General features: G+C 38.6%; 1 protein-coding gene across 5 annotated transcripts in view; it reads right to left on the bottom strand.

Annotated features, from left to right (window-relative positions):
* Positions 1-23,593, bottom strand: part of lrp1bb (low density lipoprotein receptor-related protein 1Bb) — a 392,748-nt gene that overhangs the window by 76,458 nt on the left and 292,697 nt on the right. For all 5 annotated transcript variants that reach the window (XR_008647172.2, XM_055216546.2, XM_055216547.2 and 2 more), the window contains 9 exons: positions 21,032-21,221; positions 18,739-18,943; positions 14,372-14,564; positions 11,172-11,297; positions 8,413-8,541; positions 8,021-8,140; positions 7,585-7,698; positions 5,147-5,296; positions 4,426-4,548 (listed from right to left, as the gene is read on the bottom strand). Coding sequence is in view for 4 of the 5 variants with exons in the window: in XM_055216546.2 (XP_055072521.2) it covers positions 4,426-4,548; positions 5,147-5,296; positions 7,585-7,698; positions 8,021-8,140; positions 8,413-8,541; positions 11,172-11,297; positions 14,372-14,564; positions 18,739-18,943; positions 21,032-21,221 (1,350 nt within the window). In the remaining variant the exon portion in view is untranslated. The remainder of the gene's footprint in view (positions 1-4,425; positions 4,549-5,146; positions 5,297-7,584; positions 7,699-8,020; positions 8,141-8,412; positions 8,542-11,171; positions 11,298-14,371; positions 14,565-18,738; positions 18,944-21,031; positions 21,222-23,593) is intronic.

Genomic DNA, 23,593 nt, shown 5'->3' with positions numbered 1-23,593 from the left:
TCCATCACAAACATACTGTACTAGGTAACAGATTAATCATATTCAGTGTGTTGAGCAACTGCATGAAATCAAAACTAAAAACGAAACTTCGAAGGTCCATGTGTGTTTTGGATAATTTCTAAAAGTTTACAATAAACTTTCAGATATCGTTGCTGCCCGATGAAACTCATGTATGTCCAAAACGGTTACTTTTCAGGAAGTGAAAAAACCACCGTATATCAAAAGCAGTTGAATGTAGCGTTGTCATACTTGGTACGGCTTCTTTACATGTAACCATATTCTTGCCAGTGTAATGATACAATCCACATTTGACCAAAATTGAGTTTAAATGGACATACGTGCATATTTTACAGTAACGGTGGTCGATACGCGTTCTTCTGATCATTAATTAGAATGGCCAAGTCGCGTTTTATATTGACAGATGAATATGCTCAGTTTATTAAATAGCCTACGTCTTAATTAAATACGCTTACTTTATTTAATATTAATTATAAATGTATTAAATGTCTCTTGCAAGCTATGAAGGGACAATGAATTAATACACTGACATGGTAACTTAATGCTAGACAGCAGGGCCGTCAGTTTATGTTGAAAAGTGGTGGGGACAAAAGATCAGATAAAAAACATTACAGCAGGATGGGGAAAATATTGAATAACGGCGCATCAAAAATGGGCATATAGCGTAGGCCAGTCAACAACAAGAAAATACTCATCATAAAACCCTCAACAATATTGACTGCAGACATGCAACAGTCCCTGCAACACCAGCTCAATCGATCAGTGCCAAAGCACCATACCATAGAAAACAGCAGCGCGTTTAATAAATGATTACAATGAATTTCATTACATATGTACAAGAAAACACACCATAAGCATACAACGCAACATATGTGACCCTGGACCACAAAAGCAGTCTTAAGCATCGCTTGATTTTTCAGAACATTTTAACCAAACACCTTCAAAAAGTGGTGGGATGTCCCCAGCGTAAATAACACTATGCTAGACAGATACTTTGTTTGCACAGTCCTACCGTAATTTAGTCACTCCTAGACGTACACCTGGCGTCAGGGGGAACGTTTACCTCGATGAAGGAAAGTCATTGTCTTACCAGGCTATGTTTATTCGGCTATATCCAGTGCTGAGCTTCGAAAACACTTTACGAGACCGGCGAGACGCTTCACAGGCGGGAGATACGCGGCGTGATTGACAGCTTTGACAACAAATGGATATACGTGAAAATCAGATGACATGATTTCACAACTTTTCATTGGCCATTTAGGTATGTGACGCATACTGTATACGGAAATAAACCTGGACATTCAATCCGCCGAAAAATCTCAAAATCGGCAAAATGGACATACGTGGTTTTCATCGGACAGCGACGATATGCAAATTTAAAGGTTAGTCTTTCCTCTCCAGGAAAACAAGCAAAATTGCATATTGCACTTAAAGGTGTACATTTCTTTCTATAATCAGACCAACCCTGCGATACTTCCTTTGACTAGCCAGAGCAAATAAAAATTTATTTTACAGCTGTGATGTAACCTGAAGGATATTAATTATTTAAAAATTTGTTTAACACAGTTTTCTGTTTCAATAAAAATATGTCAAAAACTAGTCTTCATGGGTGGTACATATGAAGAGTTTGGTTCCAAAACGCAATAAATCCATTTGGGTAAAAATGTTTCTACACCAAGAAAGTGACAAGATGAAAACCACTATTTTCTGTTACAAACTATCACATAGCCTCTTTGGGTTATAATAACATTAAAAATTCAAATCCATAATTTGTTTTTTAAAGATTTATTATAGAAACTGATAATTTTTTCCGCAAAATGCAATAAATCAATCTCAAAGTTTTTTTTTTCAAAATGCTATAAATCTATTAACTCAATATATAAATGTGCATTCATCTTGGTCATGTTATATTCATTTAGTTGACTAGTGGTATACACTGATTAAAAAAAAAAAAAAAAAACATTAATGGCATTAATCAAAACACTTACTTTATTAATTAAGATCACTGTCATTGCTGCTGTCATCCTTGGGATGTCGTTGCTGAAATTTTTTGACAGCAATCAGCTGTAAAATGTTTTGGTGCTGCTCAATTTTTGTTGACTTCGCGTAAAATAATGGAAAGTTTTTCATAAGATCCCCTGGGGTCAATGTGTTAGCATGACAGAAGCTCGATGCTGTCATGTAAAAACAGGCAACAGCTGGCATTTTTCCATCGCCCGAGTGCTTCTCACGTTAATTATTAGATTTTGATGGCTTATGTTTTTTCCCCGGCACAGAAAACCACCACAGGTTTATCAATGCCAAGTATTATTTTGTTTTTGTTTGTTTGTTGATCACGAAGTAGCCTACAAAGTAGATGAGGAAAACTAGGATTCTGTGTGTATTCAAAGCACCGCCCCCATTGTTGTTTACAATGCGTGGAATGGTGCGCTGTGATTTGTTGAGCAGAAAAAAATGGAGATAAGATGACAGAATAACAAGGGGGGTATCGGATTTTGTGTAAAATTAAGAATTTACTTTTTAATTTTAACCAGATACAATACTGATTTTGGTGCTAACTATTTTTTTTAAATGGCATTTATCGCGTTTTGGAACCAAACTCTTCATATCTTGATAAATTTGCATATCTCAGTTTTAGACATCTTGCAAATGTGCAAATTTGAACCAATTCACATTTCAAACAACTATATACATTATGCATATAAATTTTAATCTATACTACATTATGTGCAAAAAGAAAGTCAGACGAAACAGGAACCGACACAGGGTGTATATCTAAACCATGTGATTTTTTTCCCTTTCAATTTTTTTGTAGACAGACCCCATCTGCCAAAGAAGTGAGAGTGGTCCACTCCTGGGGTTAGACGATGGAGAATAAAATTAAAGGTCACAGCAGGACTGGTCTCAAATTCCCATGATTCCTCTGACTGCCTGATGCTCTCTCGCTATATCATCAGATGTCCTATCTTCTGTCAAATGGCATGGCAAAAAATATGTTCGATTTTCAAAATAAAAAAGACGGCATGTGAGGGTAAAATCAGGTACCTAGCGTGGCTTAAAAATACATTTACAATGGTTTACAATTTATTATCGGTAATGATGTTACTGCGCGCCAAGTACTACAAGCTAAGTGCACTTCCGCCATACAATATAGTTCTCATTTTTATCGCTTAAAAAATTGCCCTGTTTAATTTTGTGCCACCATACTTACTCGTGTAACTACTCATGTAAAAGTCTTTAAATAGGGAAAACAAAAAGTGTTTGGTGGCTTCTAAATTCATCCCTGTTTGGATCCTAAGGAATGAATGGGGCTAGGCTAAATGCTAACAAATTCACGACATGCTGTACAAAGATTAAGTGCACGCATTGAAAAAAGATAGGTATGTATTAATTTGTCTATGTTGATTTAAGAACAGAGTAAAATATTGAAAAACGGTGGTGTTTTCCTTTAAGAGACCCTGCAGGTTCTTCCTATTGCTCAAGTGAATACAGATTTACATGTATTTTATGGTTTTATTTTAAAGGTGACATAGAATGATTGAACGGGGTATTTATCCTTGTTCTGTGATGTGATATTTAGACAAAAAAATTTTGTTTGGGTCTGTAATGCCTTAGAAGCTTCCTAAAAACCTCTCTCAAATAGCTCTATTAGGGGGGGGGGATTTTAAACAAGTGGTTTTGCACCTATTTGGCTCCCCCTACTGGCTTAACTTGCAATCTCATTACTGATTGGCTGACTTTGCTGCCACTCAAAAAATGTAGCCAATTATTTTAAAGTGGGTGGGGCAGTTAGATGCCTGTGATGTCATAAGCATCAATTTTTCAGATTGGGCTGTTTTCTGGCTGACATTTCTAAAAGAGGAATTTCTATGAGACTGAGATGTTTAGCATGTGTAACACTTTTTGTATGTTTGTGAATGTAGGTAGACTACCATTATTCAACAAAGACAAGGTAAAAATGTTTTTTCATTCTCTGTCCCCTTTAATAAAGAGACTGAGAAATCATTATATATGGTCATTATACCATAGCAAAAACAACAAATCTAATGGTGGCATGATGGCCTTTTGCACAGTATTGTACATACTGTACAGTAGTTAATGACATACAATGAGGTCTAGGGTGCATTCCAAGTCAGTCCCTCTGTCTGTCTGTTCATTTAACCTAAAAATTGCATACAGCTTTATTCAGTATCTAATCATTTACATAGGCCTCAAGGGCACAATTAGAAGTCAAGAGGGTCTTTTTTATTTGCATCACCCGAAAATGCCTTTGTTGACCTCTGTATTAGCCGACGAATTGGTTTGTGCATTCAAAGTCCGTCTCGAGTGGTGGGCGGTAATCTCTCGCTCCGCATGAGAAATCAAGCCGAGTGAAAGCAATGGGAGGCTAATACCAGCCATGCTTACCGCACTGGAACTCATCTGCACCGTCTTCACAATCCTTCTGCCCATCACACAGCCACACGCTGGAGATGCAGTTCCCGCTGGGGCACGCGAAGTGGCCTTCTGCACATTTCTGCCCGTGAGAGACTGCAGCAGTCAGACACAGTGGGAAACAAATGCTTTTGATTATGGAAAACGTAAATAAGTCCATGATTTGCTTAGCGTAGTGAAAATTCATTCCAGCGGTGGTTTGGTTCATTGTGGTTATTTTCCCTATCTAAAAAGCACTCCCAGACAGATGAAATCTTTACGTGACGTAATTCTCTGAGGAACTATGGAAGTGTAGAAGTGCTTCATTAAAAGTACATCTCTATTCATACAAGTCTACTCGGATGAATTCCACATATTCTTTCTATTTGAAAGACAGACACGCTAATTAGTAATGAGCCAAAACCTGCCAAGAATAATTTTCGTGCCACCTTTTCATCGACGGTTTTGAAGGGGCCGCCGTCTGAAAGAGCGTTTCAATGTCTGCCCTTCACAATTCTGACAATCACAAATAATTATTCATCCGCCTTTTGTGTCTTTAGAGTCTCTTCAGGCATGAAGAAATAGACAGGGGCTAGGGTCTGCTTCATTACACACTTCATAAATAGTGTTTCGACTAAATTAATTCGATTTTAATGGAACCTGGCTTCCTCAAGCCGCAAAGCTAACACAAACTGAGTGTCACACTGAGCGTTACCCTGACAGTTTGTCTCGTCTGCATAATCTCCGCAGTCATTCGATCCGTCGCAAAGCCAGGAATGGTGAACGCAGAGCGAAGTGGTGTTACAGCTGATGAAGGCCTTTTCTGCCACGCCCATTCTGTAAAAGTCTGCACAATTCGTATGATCTGGGAAAAGAAAACAACTTCATTACCAAGGTCACATGACATGACGCAACAACAAATCTACTATGAATGCCTACTTTTGCAAATTGAAAGAATTGGTTGTTTACTATTTTTCATGCAATTGAACTATGGCTAAGCCACGCCCCCTCCACTCACTCGTGACATTCTTGTTTAATTTATCCACGTTTAGTTGGTGTTGTGGTCTACCGCATAACTTAATCTGGATTAAGCAGACACTTATCTCGATTGAGATTTGAATTGGGAAAGGGTTAAAAAAACACACCATCGCACAGACTTTCGGGATACCTAGTGTCGGAGTTGCATGTATCCCATGCACACCGTTTGACCATTTTAAACTTAAAATGACAAGAAAAAACATATAAAAACGAATGAAAACTGCAATGCATTTCAATGGATGTGGAAGGAAAGAATGTCCGAGTGTATTGGGTTGCTATGCGCACTGTGATTGGCTCATCACGTTTGGGAGGACGACTTAGTCATAAGTTAATTAAAGTGAATGCGGACTGAAGCTTTTTTAAGTTCCTAAACCAGTAGTCTCCAACATGGTGCCCTATCAGGTTGCCCGTACGGAGTTAATATTTATTTATTACATATTTTTTATATAAGCTTGGCTTCTTTATGTATGTTAACCAGCAACGGCCTATGACTTCTTTTTCGAGGGCGCTCGATGCGAAGCTCATCACAACGTGTATTTAGGCCGTCAAGTGTGTGGTTCGTCATTTCAAAATATGTGTTTGCCATGTACATCATGCGTCTTGTCAAAATAAGTGCCTGCTGCACACCCATCGAAAGGGTTTATGATAAAAGTGACACTCGCATTTGCCAGATACTCACTTAATCTCATGTGTAATCAGGGTTTACTGTTAAATTAGTGTCTTGTGAGTATTTTGTAAACGTGAGCGTCTTTTTTATCATAAACAGTTTTGACGATTAAATAATGGCTAACACTGAAGTTGAAGATTGGGGGGGGTATATTTTAAAAATATTACCCTACCAAACATAATACTTCTATGCATGGGCATCACTAGTCCATATTTAGGTAAGCTTTAGCCACCGCTAAATTTCTACTCAGCCTCCCTAACAATTTTGATATTAGCTCCATAAAATGTGCACAAATTCGCGATTGCTTCAGTCCCCTTTAAATTGCATATGAGGAAAGTGCAGACTCTGGCTCCTCCCCCTCTAGTCAGGTACTTTAAAGGGATAGTACAGCCAAAAATAATATAAACCCATGATTTACTCACCCCAAGCCGTCCGAGATGCCTATGTCCATCATTTTTCAGACAAACACCTTTTCAGTTATTTTAGAAAATGTTTTAGATCTTTTAGTTAATCAAATGTAAAGTTATGGGGTCCACGTCCTTCAAGTCCAAAAAATGTGCATCCATACTTCACAAAATAAATCCTAACGGCTCAGCGATGATAAAACAAAGGCCTTCTGAGGGTAATCTGCGCGTTTTAGAAATATCCACATTTAAAACTTTATAAACAAAAATAACTAGCTTCTGGTAACGCCGCCATCTTAGTCGCGTCCGCGTTCAAGATGAAAGCGTACCAATTTACAAAGATTTCTCTGCTGCTGCTCTGTTCCCCCGCCCTCTGCATTTGTCATACTTCACTAAGAAAAGTGCGTACACTACGCTGATACTCTCTCCTGAATACAGAGGAGTCTAAGATAGCGGCGTTACCGAAAGCTAGTTATTTTTGTTTACAAAGTTTTAAATATGGATATTTCTACAACAAAACGGTGCGGATTACCACCAGAAGGCCTTTGTTTATCATCGTTGAGCCATTTGGATTTATTTTGTGAAGGATGGATGCACATTTTTTGGACTTGAAGGAGTGGACCCTGTAACTTTACATTTGAAAGATCTAAAACATTTTCTAAAATTCCAAAAATTGATGGCCATATGGATCTCAGACAGCTTGGGGGTGAGTAAATCATGGGTTTAATATAATTTTTGGCCGAACTATCCCTTTAAGTATTGCCAATGGTTAGTTCATGCCAACATATTAAATTAACTAATACTGATTAACAAAACCTATATGTAAAGTCTTACCATTACTATAAAATAATATCATATGTATGTAATGTAAAATGAATCGTACATATACTGTACAGTAACCATACATACTGTAGGTGATTAAAACAAAAACCTAAAATTCTAGTGAGACTAGACACAAGTTATATTTTACATATGAACATGTTTGAGACATAAAGATGGTAAGAGATTGTGTACTGCTTTAAAACACAAGCGACATTGTCTTACTGCAGTTTTTCTCATCAGAAGCATCGGCGCAGTCGATGACCTGGTTGCACCAGGAAGACATTGGTATGCAAGTTCCATCTTGACAGGATGACTCAGATGCAGCACATGTGACATCTGGAACAGAGACACTTCATTTAGGAGACTAAAAGACCTAGAGATGAGTTTAAATGAATGAAATATTGCGCGCTGATATTTCTTTGACATGCACTGCAATTCACAGACGATAACATGGTTTTCCATATTGCTCCGAAGAAAATGACTTGCGAATGCTTTTGGTTTGAAAAATGGGTGTCATTTGGAGGTGGTCTGATATGGTTTGAAACAATCGTCTGCTGCCTATTCTCTTTTTTTTTGACAGCAACAAATAACTTCTCTAAGTGAATTTTGCATGCAATTTGACTCAAAATAATAGTAGCATCAAGCGTAGGATACCCACTGTTACAAAACGCCTCGTCCGAGTTGTCTCCGCAATCATCGATTCCATCACAAAAGTGGTTGTTAGCCACGCAGCGCCGGTTGTAGCAGAGACGATGACCCTTTCTGCAGCTCCTGTTGTCTGGCGATACGAAAAGCAACGTCAAAGCAAATCTTTCACAGCGGGATGAAAAAGAGCTTCATATATTCTCTCTTATTTACTCTTTCTGTTGGCTCTGGGTTTATTCCCATTTGCTCCTCTATTTGAAAGCAGTAAGGAGAACTGGCTCATTTTTATTAGGCTGAGGCTCATGGGAATGGAACTGCCACCTTAAACCAATTCAGTGCGCTTACTGCTTTCACAATGTGGGAGAGGAGAAAACCTACTGAAAAGTGTTGTGATCGCCTACTTACCACAATATTGCATTTTCTCATCTGACTTGTCTTTGCAGTGGGCGATTCCATCACATGTTAGCTGGTAGTCTATACATTCGCCGTTTCCACACTCGAACTCCGTGTAGATGTTGCAAGATGATGTTTGGGCTGCGAATGCAAACAAAAAGGATGCTGTGATCTCCTTTTGCTAACATTTGTCTGGTAAATAAATAAAGATTGATTGGTTCCTTTAGCTTATTTGGTAGAGCATTGTGTTAGTATCACAAAGGCCATGGGTTTGATTCCCAGGGTACTGATGGAAAGTGTACCTTGAATGCACTGTACATTGCTTTGAATAAAAGTGTCTGCCTATGAAACATCTGTAGAAAATGAGACTAGCATAGTGCAGTACTATGCTAGACTGTAGTGGGTGGTTGCTAGGGTGTTCTGGGTGGTTGCCAGATGGCAAGTCTTCAAAATCTCTAGATATGTTTTGGGGTGCTTTAAATGGTATTTTTGTCCATTTTATCATTCACTAGGCAAACCCCTAATTGCGTAGACAGTAATAACCCACCTGTCACCCACATATTGCACTATTTCAGCTATCACTAATGTCTATTTGATCAAACCCTAAAGGGGTCGCACACCGGAAGAGAAGCGCAGTGCTGTGGCATGTCTAGGACAACACTGAGGTATCATACACCGGAAGTGCACATTAAATAGCGTAAGCTAAGTCAGATAGCGTCTACATCACAATGCAAAATATACGTTAGCAGCTAATGTTAATCGCTAACGATTTGGGACAAATTTTATGTTATTTAATGTTAAACTATGTGGTGCGACAGGAATTTGAGCAGTGTCCAGAGTCACAGCGGACAGCTGCCGACAGCCGCCGCCGGTATGCATACATTCATAGAAAATAATGTGTTCTGTTTTTAGATTCATGACGCGGAGCGATGCTTTTCGTCCGGTGTGCGACCTCCTTAACACTCTAAAACTGCTGGATTATTTTACACCCATGGTTGGGTCAAAAGGGACAAACCCAACCAATGAGTTCAATTAACATAGAATATGTCCATATGTGATGTCCACACTTGAGCATAATAAACACAGATCAGGAAGATGTCCATACGTGACCCAACCATAGGTTGAAACAACCCAGCATTTTCAACACATTCTCACTCCCCAAGGCGTCAAAATCTGAAGCATGTTCAAACGCCTTTAGCATCAGTATGAAGATGCGAAGGGTGCCCCTATGCGTCACTATGTCGACGAAATGGGAACTCTGTTGTTTTCATGCTAATCCCTGAGCATCGGATATAGACGAAAGGGCATCCTGGAAGGTGATGCCGTAACGTTATGCGACGTTAACGTATGCGACGATTGTCAGGATCATGCCGCTTCTGGACGGTAACTACTCAATTTTTTTTAGATTTTTTAACCATTGCCGCTTGGATTTGGGGTTAGAGTTCGTGTTTGGATGTCAGTTTAAGTATTGGTTTATACTTTTTGTCTTTGGATTTTTAAACCATTGTCACTTGGGGTTAGGGGGCGTGCACACCAAAGTTTTTACGCCCGCGGCCAGCGCATGTTTTCAATTGTTTCCAATAAAAGCTCGCCGTTTTTCAAAAAAAGCCAGCAGCTAGCAGTTTTGATCCATGCTAAAAACCGGCGCTTGGTGGTTTTTCCGCGCTCGGCAGAAAGAGATTTAACTTTGGGTGAAAAGCTCCAGTCATCAATGTCAGTTCTCACACAGCCGTCCAATCACAGTGGAGGAGGGGTGGGACAAGTATCACAACAACAAACCGGTTCACACCTCAAGTCCCTACTGAAAAATCCAGCTAAGACCAGCATAAGCTGGTGAGCTGGTTTTAGCTGGTCTTCCAGCTTGGTTTTAGCTGGTATTGCTGGTGTAGCAAGCTAATCTAGCTGTGTTTTGGTCACTTTTTTAGATGGTCTAGCTGGACTTAGCTGGTCAGGCTGGAAGACCAGCTGACCCACCAGCTTGACCAGCTTTGCCAGGCTTGCAGGACCAGCTTAGACCAGCTACTGCCACCTTAAACCAGCTAAAACCAGCTTATGCTTGTCTTAGCTGGATTGTTCATTAGGGGTATTACAGCTACCAACGCACTCAGCTGAAAAAACTGATGACAATCGGTGTCCTCCAGGTGTTTTTAGGCGCGTTTAAAAGTTTAGGTGTGCACAACCGCTTAGAAATAGGTTTGGGTTAGGATGTAATTTTATGTAACAGAAAGTTGTTCTAACCCCAACCCCAAGCGACAATGGTAAAGAATGTGGAAAAAAATTAAGTAGTTAACTTCCAGAAGCGGCATGATCCTGCTGATCCTCGCATACGTTGACGACGCATAACGTGACGGCATCACCTTCTGAGATGCCCTTTCGTCTCTATCCGACGCTTAGGGATGAAATCAACGGAGTTCCCATTTCGTCAATATAGTGACGCATAGTGGCACCCTTCGTGTCTTCCTATTGACGCTGAAGACGTTTGAACATCCTTCAGATTTTGACGCCTGGGGAGTGAGAATGGGTTGGTATTTTAGGCTAAAACAACCCAGCATAGGTTAATTTATAACCCAGCAGTTGGGTTTGTCCATTTTGACCCATCCATGGGTTGAAAATAACCCACCATTTCTTTAAGAGAGTAAATATGAGTCAAAGTAATGCTTGATAAGTGAAGTAAAACTCATTATTTTATAACTTCCAAATGCATTCTGGGAAAGACAGTCTCGCTTACAGCCTGAGGAAGCACATCCCCGTGGCTTTACGGAGACACTTACACACACATCTGTTGTCATCGAGCAGTATCCGCTCTCCTCGGCAGCTGCAGTTGACTGTGCCATCTGGAGAAAGGAGACATAGGTCACCACAACCACCATTCAGAATCCTGCATGGAGAAAGCTCACCTGTGAAACAAAGGGGCACAGAAACATCACTTACATGCGCAATCTTTTGGGTAAAAAATGCTAGAAAACATTATGCTAAACTGCTAAACAACAAACAAACAGCAACTCGGGGAAGAGTCATTCCAAAGTCTTTGAAGTGCGTCCTCCTTAACTTAAAAACCTGATTTAGTTTCTTAAAAAGAGCTGACTAATAAAATGCACTAAAATAAACTGACAATGCAGTGGTCCACTAGGGGCTTAGTCATTGAATTTCCAGGAGATCCTACAAAGTGCAATTCCTAAGGAAAAAAGTTGTTAAAACTGCATTTTTCCACCTGTGTTGAGCTGTGGATGCAATAATAACTTAAGTGCATACAGCTGCACTGACCATTGACAATATACATGTGCAAAAAAGTGATAACCAACCAAAGTTTGAATAAGTGGGCATAAGTGTACCAGCATATACAACAAATCAACAACAAGACGGTCTAAAAGTTACCTCTGGGGCGTTCACACCTACGAACAGCCGTCTGCAACTTTAATTTACTGTGTTATGACTCAACAAAAATATGGAAATGAACCACAACAGGAAAGGTTACGTGTTAACTTGGCGCAGAGAGAGAAAAGAGTGCAGAAGAATAAAAAAGCATCTCACATTCCAGGCTGATAAAGTTTCTGGATAAAAATTGTTTAAGGGCAAGTGTAGCAAATCATACGGCATGAACAAACAAATTTAAGGCGAGGATCTCTCAGCGGGCAGAGGAAACAGTCGGGTGCCTCTTAAACCAGCATCCCAGTGTCCTACTTTTCACATTTGCGATAGTTTAGAGCACCATCTGCACTGTAAAAATGATATGATCAATAAGTCATGACAACATATGGTTTTTAAATTACTTTAACTCATCAAAATATGTTAAAGTCTGATATTAAATGTGGTCTAAGTTTGTCACACCACAGAAAAATATGATATTAACCACCAGTGATGGGCAGTAACGCGTTAGAAGTAACGCGTTACTGTAATCCGATTACTTTTTTCAAGTAACGATTAGAGTAAGGGATTACAATTGCAAAAACAGTAATTAAATTACTGTTACTTCCCCATAAGCAGGCTGCATTACTGCGTTATTTAACCTTGATTTTGTTTCGTGAGACTCTCTCGTGTCGTGACGCAAGTCGAGTGACAATGACGTATGAGAGCCGCGCCTTCAGTCAGTGTAGTATTGAACATGAAGAGACAACATGGAGCGCGAGAGAGAACAAGGCTATGCAGCGTTTAATGCTTGGAAGTATTGACATTACTTTGAGTTTATCAAAACATCAGCGTCCACTTTACACTTTGCGTGGAGATAAAACTTTTATCTACAGCGAAAACTTCCACCACAAATCTGAGGCAAATCCGACTTCCCGGACAAATCCTACTCCCCTCGCGTGCACCTCAAATGTGAAAATTACTGAAAAAAACCCTGAACCCCAGCTGACATGACCGCTGCGGCTCCATCTCATACACGTTCATGCGAAATCTGATGTAAACAACAGACTATATATCTATATTTCATGGATTATACGCATTTATGGACAAAAATGGTCATTTGATGAACTCTATTAGAAGGTTTTTATGGGTTATTCACACATCTGAAACAGATTGGATTCGACTCGCGATCGTTATATTAACACCAAGGTAAGAAGTCCCATTTATATTTTGCATGTTGTCATCTGGACTTCTGTAACAAAATACTACATTTATGATGCTAGAGCATCTGTATCTCAAAACCGAGACTATACACTGATGCTAAACCCGTTGACCTTTTAAACGATGTAGACAGTAGGCTATTTAGATATTGTTAGCAGCGTTAAAAAAACCAGACGTCATCACGCCCACGAATTAGTGCGTGTCGAGAGGTTAAAACAGGGAATGTTTCATTTGATTCAATTTAAGATGATGGAATATGCAGAAAGAATAGAAGTAGCCTGAAAGGTCTGTTGCTTTATACTGTAGCATATTCAGGTTGTGCATCATGTTTTTGAAAAGTAATTTAGTAAAGTAACTAGTAAAGTAACTAATTACTTTTAAAAATAAGTAATCAATAAAGTAATGGGATTACTTTCTTGGAGGAGTAATCAGTAATCAGTAACTAATTACTATTTCCAAGTAACTTGACCAACACTGTTAACCACCAAGTGAAGTAAATAAAATAAGTTTTCAAAATCTTGGAAAAGCAAACAGGATTCTTTGCTCTCAAATGCTGGGGGTGCTGAAGCCACGCACACTTGAGGGGAAGTTGCCGTCTCTTTCAACTTAAAATAGCCTGAATGAATGCTCGCAATTGTATTAGGGGTGGGGCAATACTCGCCATCATCGAGTCATGATTTTAGGCCTGCACAAAAAATCTTGAACTCAGAAATGTAGAACAAAAAACGGTCTAACTCACAATTTAGCACTACTGTATTTGACATGTATTTCTAATGTTTATAATATATTTTAAAACAGTTCTATGAATAAACTTTACACAAACTTAAAATTTAGGTAGCAAATAATATCATGAAAATCTGACTTTTTCCATTTTTAAGTGCTATAATTGGGTGCCCAGTGCTTCTATCAACTTAGAAAATGGGAAAAAGATCAATACAGTAACTTAGTTTTGGTAAACCATTCTCTGCAAGCATGTGGAAAAAATAGGTCATTGAATTTTGGCTCCCCCTGTGATGTCAGAAGGGGATAATACCGCCCATTAATCTGCACAATCCAACCAAGGCACTGCCATTTAGTGCAGAGATCAGCTCATCTGCATTTTAAAGGACACACCCCAAAACGCCACATTTTTGCTCACACCTACAAAGTGCCAATTTTAACATGTTATAATAAATTATTTATGGGATATTTTGAGCTTAAACTTCACATATGTACTCTGGAGAAGCCAAAGATTTATTTTCCATCTTAAAAAAGTCTTGTGAATTGTCCCCTTTCAAGCTTTAGGATAAGGTTTGAGCATTTTTTTAGTAAACATATCTCTGGATTAGCTTGGCTTGCTGCTTGGCTTAGAAATTGGCACCACAAATAAAGCTTAACATAATGTTTTGAAGTCCAAAATACTTACAGTTATTAGTGTCTTTGGCAACTGCAATAATTCCCATTGGTTGGTGAGGAATATCAGCTCTGAGAACTTTAGTATCTCCTCCATCGAACTTGTTGGTCCGTAACACAGCCCGCCGGGTCCAGTCAGACCAAAAAATATAGTTTCCATGGATAGCAAGTCCAAAAAATGTGCCAGGTCCTGATCTTACAATAACCTAACAACAAACAATACAGATCTCAGTTTATAGTCAGCCATTGTTTACATTTTAAGAAAGAAAGGTTATTGGTAACTTGGTTGTTGTTATTATTATCTTCCCCTAACAGATGTACAACAGACTTTTCTGTGAATGTCCTGTAATAGGCATGCAACTAAAGCTGATACAGTATCTGCTTGAATAAAAAAGAGAGAAACTAACAAAATAGTCTGACAAATAAAACCTGACAACAAGGGCATCATCAATTTTTCATCTTTAGCTCTCTAAGCTTTTACCTGAAAGGCAGGGCTACTATTCCTTAATACAGCATTGTGTTTTATCCCCACAGTATACCGTGCGCTACAGTATCTATATTTAAAGCCACCTGCTCAATGAACATCCATAGCTTACTGTACACTGGGAGCAAACCAATAGCTTATGATTAAAACAAGAAATAAAAACACACTCTGAAGACCACTGGAAAGTGTCTTCAGGGGGCTTAAAACAAATGTGTAGGCAGAGGACACACGCTCTAAAGAATCCCCCAGCAACCAGTTTAGCCCAGATCCTGCGAGTGTTAATGTACGTGTCACGGTGACGGACACCGATATATATCACGCGACTCCTTCTGGGAGTTACCGGGCTGTGGGGCGAGGAGATGTCCCACGGCTCTGGAGACCCAACTATTAACAGGTACACGCATGCAGCCGTGATCACATTAGCCCTGCCACCACGGTGGGAAAATAGGACAGGTGTTGATTAAGAGAGCCCAGCTTGAGCAAACAACAACTGGAGAGTGGGGAGCGATGAGGAACGTGCCAGATGGTTTTTGATGGAGCATATTGATTCTGAATTAAATTTAGGGGTGCAAGCGATCTGCTCCAACATTAATTATCTCTGTTTATCTGATCAAATAGATGTTGAATAGAGTACAACTATAGATAGCTACATGTATTTGTCCACCACAGCTCTGATGAGCTCTGTAAGTAAAAATTAACATCTATTACGATCCTGTATAAAGAACATCTACTAACAATCCTCCTTATATAAGTGATGGCGCTGACAGCGCAACAGATTGGGTAACTCGGTGAGACACAGACACAAACCATGCATACTGTTAAGCTTTGACTTAGCGTCACTGCACAATCCCCTTCAATATCACCAGTTGGGAGATTCCAACAGCAAGGCAATTTGCCAACAGTCATGTTGATTTAGTTTAGCTAAATTCTTCTCAGTTTAATTGGCTAGTAGATAAGACGCCCAGTAGGAGCCTTAAAATAAGCTTTCATTACCACTAGTGCTCTTAATTGGGGGGTTGAAGAACTCTCATGAACTCTTCGTCGTGACGCTTTAAAGTGGATAATTCATTACAATTAAATTGATCTTGAGAAGGGTCAACAGATTCTGCACAAGTGGGTGCTAATGACTCCAATGTGTTGCCCATCCTTTTGGTGGTCATCAAGTCATTATCATCAAGATGATGAGACCCGGTGCAACCCCCAATTGAAGTTTACGTTTCGGAAATTTGTAGGAAGTGCTTGTTAATTTCAATCATAAATGCTACAATAAAAGTAGGCTACAATTATCATATAAAATTGTATCAAGTGAATTGTGATGCATGATACGGGATGGAAACAAGATCAATTGGATTACTGCAACTCCCTCTATTATGGTACACGACTCAGATTTCTCATTTACAAGTAGTTCAAAATGTATCTTTTTATCATTGGCTTTTAGTTGTTGGCATTTATGGTTTTATTTCATGCACTAAAGTTTTTTTTAATGCTCTTACCTATTGTGTACTATACATAAGTTTTTATATATGCTGTTTATTTATTGTGTACTGTACTAATCTTGACCTTGTACAGCACTTTGGTTGGTCTCTACCGTTTATAAATGTGCTATAGAAATAAATTGAACTTGAAGATCAAACTGAAAAATATATAAACACTGCAAAAATATTTTCTTAATTGGTATCTTTGTCGTTGTTTAACATTGAAAATATGTTTTAAGATTAATTTAGTTTTCTAATATATTAACTCTGTCCCAGACATTGAAATGATATAAAGAGATTTCAAGAGAAAACGCTTCCCTGCCAATGACGAGAATTTCCGTCTTTCTGCAATACCACTATTATTCACGCCTCACGTGAAAGAGAAAGAACTCTGTTATTTATTTTAAGGATCGCTCTGCATCTGATCTCTATCAAAAGTCCTTCACAAAAATGTAATTATCTCAGCTTTTTGCTCAAAGTTTTGTGTTTTTGAAGAAATCTACCCATATTTGAGAGGTGATAAAAAGAGAACTAATGAAGGTAGGATGAATTTTTTTTTTTTTTTTTTTTGCTTGAAAGCAGAGGGTCTGTTCTTTCATTTGATATATTGTATGTTTAGATATTTAAAGAACATTTTCTGGAAGGCATTAAACTTTTGCGAAAATTATTAAAAATGCTGGCACTGGCTGGCAACTTTAAAAAAAAATCTGGAGGGAAAAGATTTTATAGTTTTTAGTCTAGTATTTATTAAAGGGTCCATGGCATGAAAATCTGACTTTTTCCATGTTTAAGTGCTATGATTGGATCCCCAGTGCTTCTATCAACTTTGAAAATGTGAAAAAGATCAACACAGTAACATAGTTTTGGTAAACCATTCTCTACAAGCACATGAAAAAATAGATTGTTGAAATTTGGCTCTCCTTGTGATGTCATAAGGAGCTCTTATTATAATAATACCGCCCCTTAATCTGCACTATCCAGTCACAGCACTGCCATTTAGTGCAGAGAAAAGCACAATTGAGTTTTAATTGCAACAAACCACCATCATTGTGATCAGTGTTTAAATTTCATCAGCTCATTTGCATTTTAAAGGACACACCCAGACGGCACATTTTTGCACACACCTACAAAGTGGCTATTTAAACATGCTATAATAAATTATGTATATGGTATTTTGAGCTAAAACTCAAAAACTCTGGGGACACCAAAGATTTATTTGACATCTTAAAAAAGTCTTGTGCCATGGCCCCTTTAAGGTTTATGCCTTTTTATCCCTTAGAGTTACGCGAAACGCAGCATATTGAAGACATCTGCTGGTTACCCGCTGTATAAATGCAACAAGAACATCATATTTACATAATTAGTGACATGTAAACAATCGCAAAAGTTACAAGAAATATTCAATATTTTTAATGCCATTAAAGGCAATTGCTTTGAATTAGCATAAAGTTATCGTTATGATGTGAACGATAATATGTTTATCGTTATAGTTAACGTCATAATTATCGTTATAATGTGAATGGCCCTTTACACGTAAAAAGCAGGGTTGTATTTAACCCATGGCGGGGTAAAATTTGGATCCACTGTTGGGTTTAATAAACCTAGAAATGTCCATATTTAATATAGCATTTAGGATTGAAACTGCCCAGCAATGGTTTATTTAGATGCACTTGGATTTGTTGATACTTTAGCCAAACATTGGTTAAGCGCAATCCAGCATTTATTTAAAAGTTTACACTTTAAAAAAGGGGTGAACTCAGCGGTGAGTCCAAAAGTAAAAATTAACCAAGAAAATGTTTATATTTGATCCAACAATAGATTAAATCAACCCAGCATTTTTATAGTTGAAATAACCCAACATATGGTTAAAGGTGCAGTGTGTAATTTTTGGAAGGATCTTTTGACAGAAATGCAAAATAATATACAAATCTATATTATCAGGTGTGTATAAAGACCTTTCATAATGAACCGTTATGTGTTTATTACCTTAGTATGAGACGTTTTTATCTACATACCGAGGGTCCCCTTACATGTAAGTCGCCATTTTGTGCCACCAAGTTTCTACAGAACCCCTAACGGACAAACTTTTTTTACTAAGTTGTCTCCGAAGATGACATGTTTGGCTACCGTAGCTTCTCTATGCGTTTCAAAAGTGAGGGGTGAGCAGTGAACTTAGCCATTGGTTGCAATTCACAACCTCACCACTAGATGCCGCTAAAATGTACATACTGCACCTTTAAATTACAACTCAACACGATGAGTTCGTCCCTTTTTTGACCCAATGCATGGGTTGAAACTAACCCAGTATTATTTTTAAAATGTTTGGGGTTCAGTGTGGTCAGAAAAATGCCTTGAACACCAAAAATCAAAGATTTGTCAATTCTTCAAAACATCTTTGAAAAGTAAAAACCTCATACTCACATATCTGTGGGAGCCATCATATTCACATCTTTCAATTTTGCCCAGACTCCCATCCGAGAAATACAGCTTCTCTGCTTTATGATCAATAGTGAGTCCGTTAGGAGTGAATACATCTGTGCTAATGATGACTTTCACATTGTTTCCCGCAAGAGTGGAGCGCACGATGCTGGGCCGCTGCTCGTTCCAATTGGTCCAAAACATGAGGCTACAAAATACATTAGAGCAAGATAATGAAATGTATTTTACAGACAACACTACAGAGACTAAACTAATTCGATACTGTCAACTGTTTTAATAATCTCGCCGTATGGCATGGGGAATATTATTGATTTCATAAATAATAGTAGACGGAGAAGCCCTTAAGACCTCTTTGACTTTTCCTTTAAAAAATCCTTTCACAGTCCACTTCAATGAGCTAATTGAAAATTAGTGATACATGCTGACATTCTTCACCAATTAATCATTTCAGGTTAGATTCTAATTAACAGCAGTCTGTAGTCCATTTGAAAAAGCGCCAGATAACCAAGTAAGCATATTCTCTCCAAGGTTTAAGGTTTAATGTAGTCAGTGAACTCAAGGTTGGCACATCTTTCTGAATATCAATATCTTACACAGGGATATATGAGAGCTGTCTGGAGAATTGCCCCTCCGCCGGACCAGGAATAAAAATATTCCATCTGCAACAAATCACCCCCGCTGCCCTGCTCATCTGAAGAGGTCAGAATAATTAAAATGTTTCCTTCACGTCTGATTGACACAGGCATATACTTCAAGATTTCTGGTGTGTGACGAATCAATTTTCTCTCGATTTTAAAAGTCAATACATTTCCTACTGACATAAAAATCTATTCTGTTTTAACATTTTGTGTCAACAAATAGATTTCTCTACAGATACAGTCTTCAATGCATCATACATTGGAGGCGCAGTTTAGCGCAAGGAAAAACAAATTCAGATTTCTATAGTTACTCAATAGATTCTATAGAAAAAATGAAGAGAAGCATTAAATTGATTTAACGTTTGTAAAGGGAAATGTCTGTACAGTAAAAAATGAGCCTCATTTAAAGGTGCAGTGTGTAAATTTTAGCAGCATCTAGTGGTAAGGTTGCGAATTGCAACCAACGGCTCAGCCCACTCCTCAACCCTCGCTTTTGAAACTCATAGAGAAGCTACATTAGCCGCCACCGGAAAAACACGTCATCGTCGGAGACAAAAATGTTTGTCCGTTAAGGGCTTCTCTAGAAACGTGGTGGCACAAAATGGCGACTTCCACGTAAGTGTAGATAAAAACATCTCATTCTAAGGTAATAAAAACATAATGATTTATTATCAAAAGGTCTTTATACACCCATGACAATGTAGTTTTGTACATCATATTGCATTTTTGTCAAAAGATCCTTTTAAAAATTACACACTGCACCTTTAAGTTGCATATATGCGGACGTGCGTGTCGCGAATGTGCCGCCACAAACTGCAAGTCTGGAAAATAACCGTTATGGTGTTCCTAATTCTCAACCTGTGAATGTTTTTTATCGCTAAAAGAGAGTTTGGTAACTTACAGCAAAGCACAGATGACAACAGGTTTACTTGAGACAGCGCAAACTAGCATGAAGGTAAAGCTAATCTTTTACATTATAGCGATGACGCTGGTAACGACGATTCTTTAAGACTAATCATTGATCTACAATGTTTTCGCATAACGTTTTGGTATCAGCTCGGGTCGCTTGGAACACCAACCCAGGTGGTACTTAAAAAAGTATTGGGTACTACGTACTGCACCTAGTGGAAAAGTCCACAAAAGTAGGCTAACCCGACCTGACCCAAACAGTGGGGTACTATGCAATGGAAAAGCGTCAATAGAGAGACCTCTTTGTGCTGATTGGTTGGATTACATGACCATGCTCCTCTCGAACTTAGTTACATAAACTTTATATAATAAAGAGCATTAGGTTCGGACCCTACTATTAAGCAAATTTAAATAAAGTTATTTAATGTGTTAATGACATGCAGACGAAGAATAATTCGTTTAATATGCTTATAATGTTAACATTAAACATTCAAATGCATAATTTTATAAAATATGTACTAGATTGTCCCTGCTCTTCCTCTCTATTCATTAAGGAGTCCATGCTCTAAAAAACTTTGAAGACATTGAACCTTTATGACTTTCTGTAAGATACAATGGTCTTGGTAAAAGACTTGTGTAAGTCCTATGTAAGTGTTTCAATATAACTTCACAGTTTTTTCAGAAAGCAAGCATACAGTATACCCAACTGACCAATTACATTTACTCACTTTTGACACTCATCTAAGGCCAAGACGTGGGGGTGGTCATCCTCAGACATAGTGACAACGGCTTGTCTGGTGAAGGCTCCATGCCGGCTCTGGTCTACCGTGTGCCTGCTGATAGTTGAGGTGGTGGAGCTAGTCCAATAAATTGTATCCCAGGCACGATGGTAAGCCAAGCCCTCAACTGAACCCACACCTACAAAACACAGCACACTGCAATGTCAATCTGTGCAGGGTAAAACTTTTAAAACTTTTAATGGTATTTCAAGCATTCTGACTTATTAACACAGTTATAGAGTTGTTTCCTCATACTAAACTTAGGCAAAGTGTCAAAAAAGCAGTTGGGCGTGTTACAGAGTATTTCTGTGCCGAATGCACTTCGCCAGGGTTCGTACAAGTTTCGGAAAGTTTTTTTCGGATTACAGGTCCAACTGATGTTTCATGGGTTTCTATACATTTCATTTCTTTATATGGGCACTTCCCCCGGAAAACCCCGCCCACCCGTCAATCAGCGGGAGACGTTAGCACTTGCAAACATCTTATCACGCGACACAGCTTTGTCTATTTTCAAAACTCAACAATGGCACAAAAGATGAAGTGTGTTTTGGATGTAAGGAGAAGAAATTCAGCCTTATGAAAACAATGGATATAGTTTATTATCCGGAGTAGCAGCGGAGTTTTGCATATGTGTTTGATGCGCTGGATTTTCCCAACTGGGTCACTAGTTGCATGAGGTAAGTAAGACTTCTGTCTTATGTTGGAAATAGGCGCGTGCATATTATATAAATGACACGACCATGTAGTGAATCATAAGTTATACGTTTTGTATAGTGTTGCATGACTCGTACTCGCTCCACCCGCGGTAGTAACTCCTCCTTCTTCATTTTTTCGTACGTTATCGGAAAGATTCGGTAAAGCTAATCTTATTTTTATAAAGTTCGGAGAAATAAAGGATGTCAAACTACTCTATAGGTGCTCCAGATTAACATCAGAAATGTAGAAACAGCGTGTGTTGCGTGAGCTTTAAGATACAACCATAACATAGGCTTTGTTGGTACGCATGTGAACGTGATCATGATACAAAAAGTCATGAAATTTAATCAAGGCCTGTCCTTAAAGGAATATTCCACTTTCATAAAAAAATCCAGATAATTTACTCACCTCCATGTCATCCAAGATGTTTATGTCTTTCTTTGTTCAGTCGAGAAGAAATTACGCAACTAGGGGTGGGCGATAAACCGGTAGACATGATTAACCGGAAGAAATTTGTCAACCGGTAGAAATTTTGGACTACCGTCTCTATCGAGGTTACGCACCCACGTCACGCTCCTGTGCGCGTTGTCATAAAAACATAACGTTTGTACACGTATTTAATCACTGCAGTTTTAAAACAAGTTATTTTAGGCCTTTGAAACACAAACAACAGATCTGTATACATGCGCTCTTTCTGTCTGTGAGGAGCGTCCAAGTCACGCGAACGCTGCTCTTTCTGTCTGTGAGGAGTGCGCAAGTCGCGCAACCGCTGCTCATTAAGCTCGGGAACACTTTTCCCGCTTTATTGGCCTTAAGTACATATATGCGTCAAATTCCCGTCTTTGCAAGTATCCTCATAAACACGACCATTTAGGGCTCATGAGAAAGTAAACAGCTAAAAGAGAAAACCCATGTGTAATATAGGGTCCGGACTTTGGTCTTAAAGGGGAAGTTACTTAATTTTGCTCCTGTCTGTCACTCATGTTTATCAAACAGCATTGAGAGAAAATCTCTCACTGCTCTTGACTAAATCACTTTTCTACCTTAAATAAAATATATATACATACATACATACATTATTATTAATTATCATTCCTTTATCATTGACTGTTTGTCTTCAGAGAGCTTGAGTTTTGTTTGTTTTTATCTTCTTTTTATGCTTGTATAAAGTTTTTGTGAGAATTATAAAAATTTCTATGGTATTAAAGATTTTAATAAAAGAAAAAACGTATTTAAAGATTAAAAAACCTCTACCGTGATACATATCGTTATCATGATATAAAATGAATCCTATCGTGATAGAAGATTTTCGCCCACCCCTACGCGCAACTCACATATTTATCGTGTGACCTTTCGACGTGATTACGTTATATGTAAGGTCGCACTGGCGCATCATGCGGCTAAGTTCAAGACGAGAAGATGTGGTTTAAAAGTGTTTTTGGTGAAAATGACTAACCTTACTTTACATTCACATGGGACGAAAGTGGTAACGCTCGACGGTAGGCTTTTCTGAAGTGTGGCCAACAGCCAATCACAGTGGCCGCAACACATGCTCCGGTCTTCCATAAACATAATTGGCTGGCTCTGCCTAGGTTATTTGCATAAGGCGATGTGATTGACTGACGCGCGCGATGCCGCTTGAAAAGTTGAGAAATGTTCAACTTCTGCTGCGAGCAACGGCACTGACGCGGCGCCGACTGATCCACAATTCAGTTCGGCAACGCATGACGTCACCCATTAAAAGCGAAAGGGAAGCGTTAACGCTTACGCCCCGTGTGAATGTACTGTACCATCATGCCTCGGTTAGGATCGTAA

Source organism: Misgurnus anguillicaudatus, chromosome 17 (assembly GCF_027580225.2).
Source record: "Misgurnus anguillicaudatus chromosome 17, ASM2758022v2, whole genome shotgun sequence".
Classification (NCBI taxonomy): Eukaryota; Metazoa; Chordata; class Actinopteri; order Cypriniformes; family Cobitidae; genus Misgurnus; species Misgurnus anguillicaudatus.
Note: the sequence above shows the minus strand (reverse complement) of the source record. Positions and strands in the feature narration are given on the sequence as shown.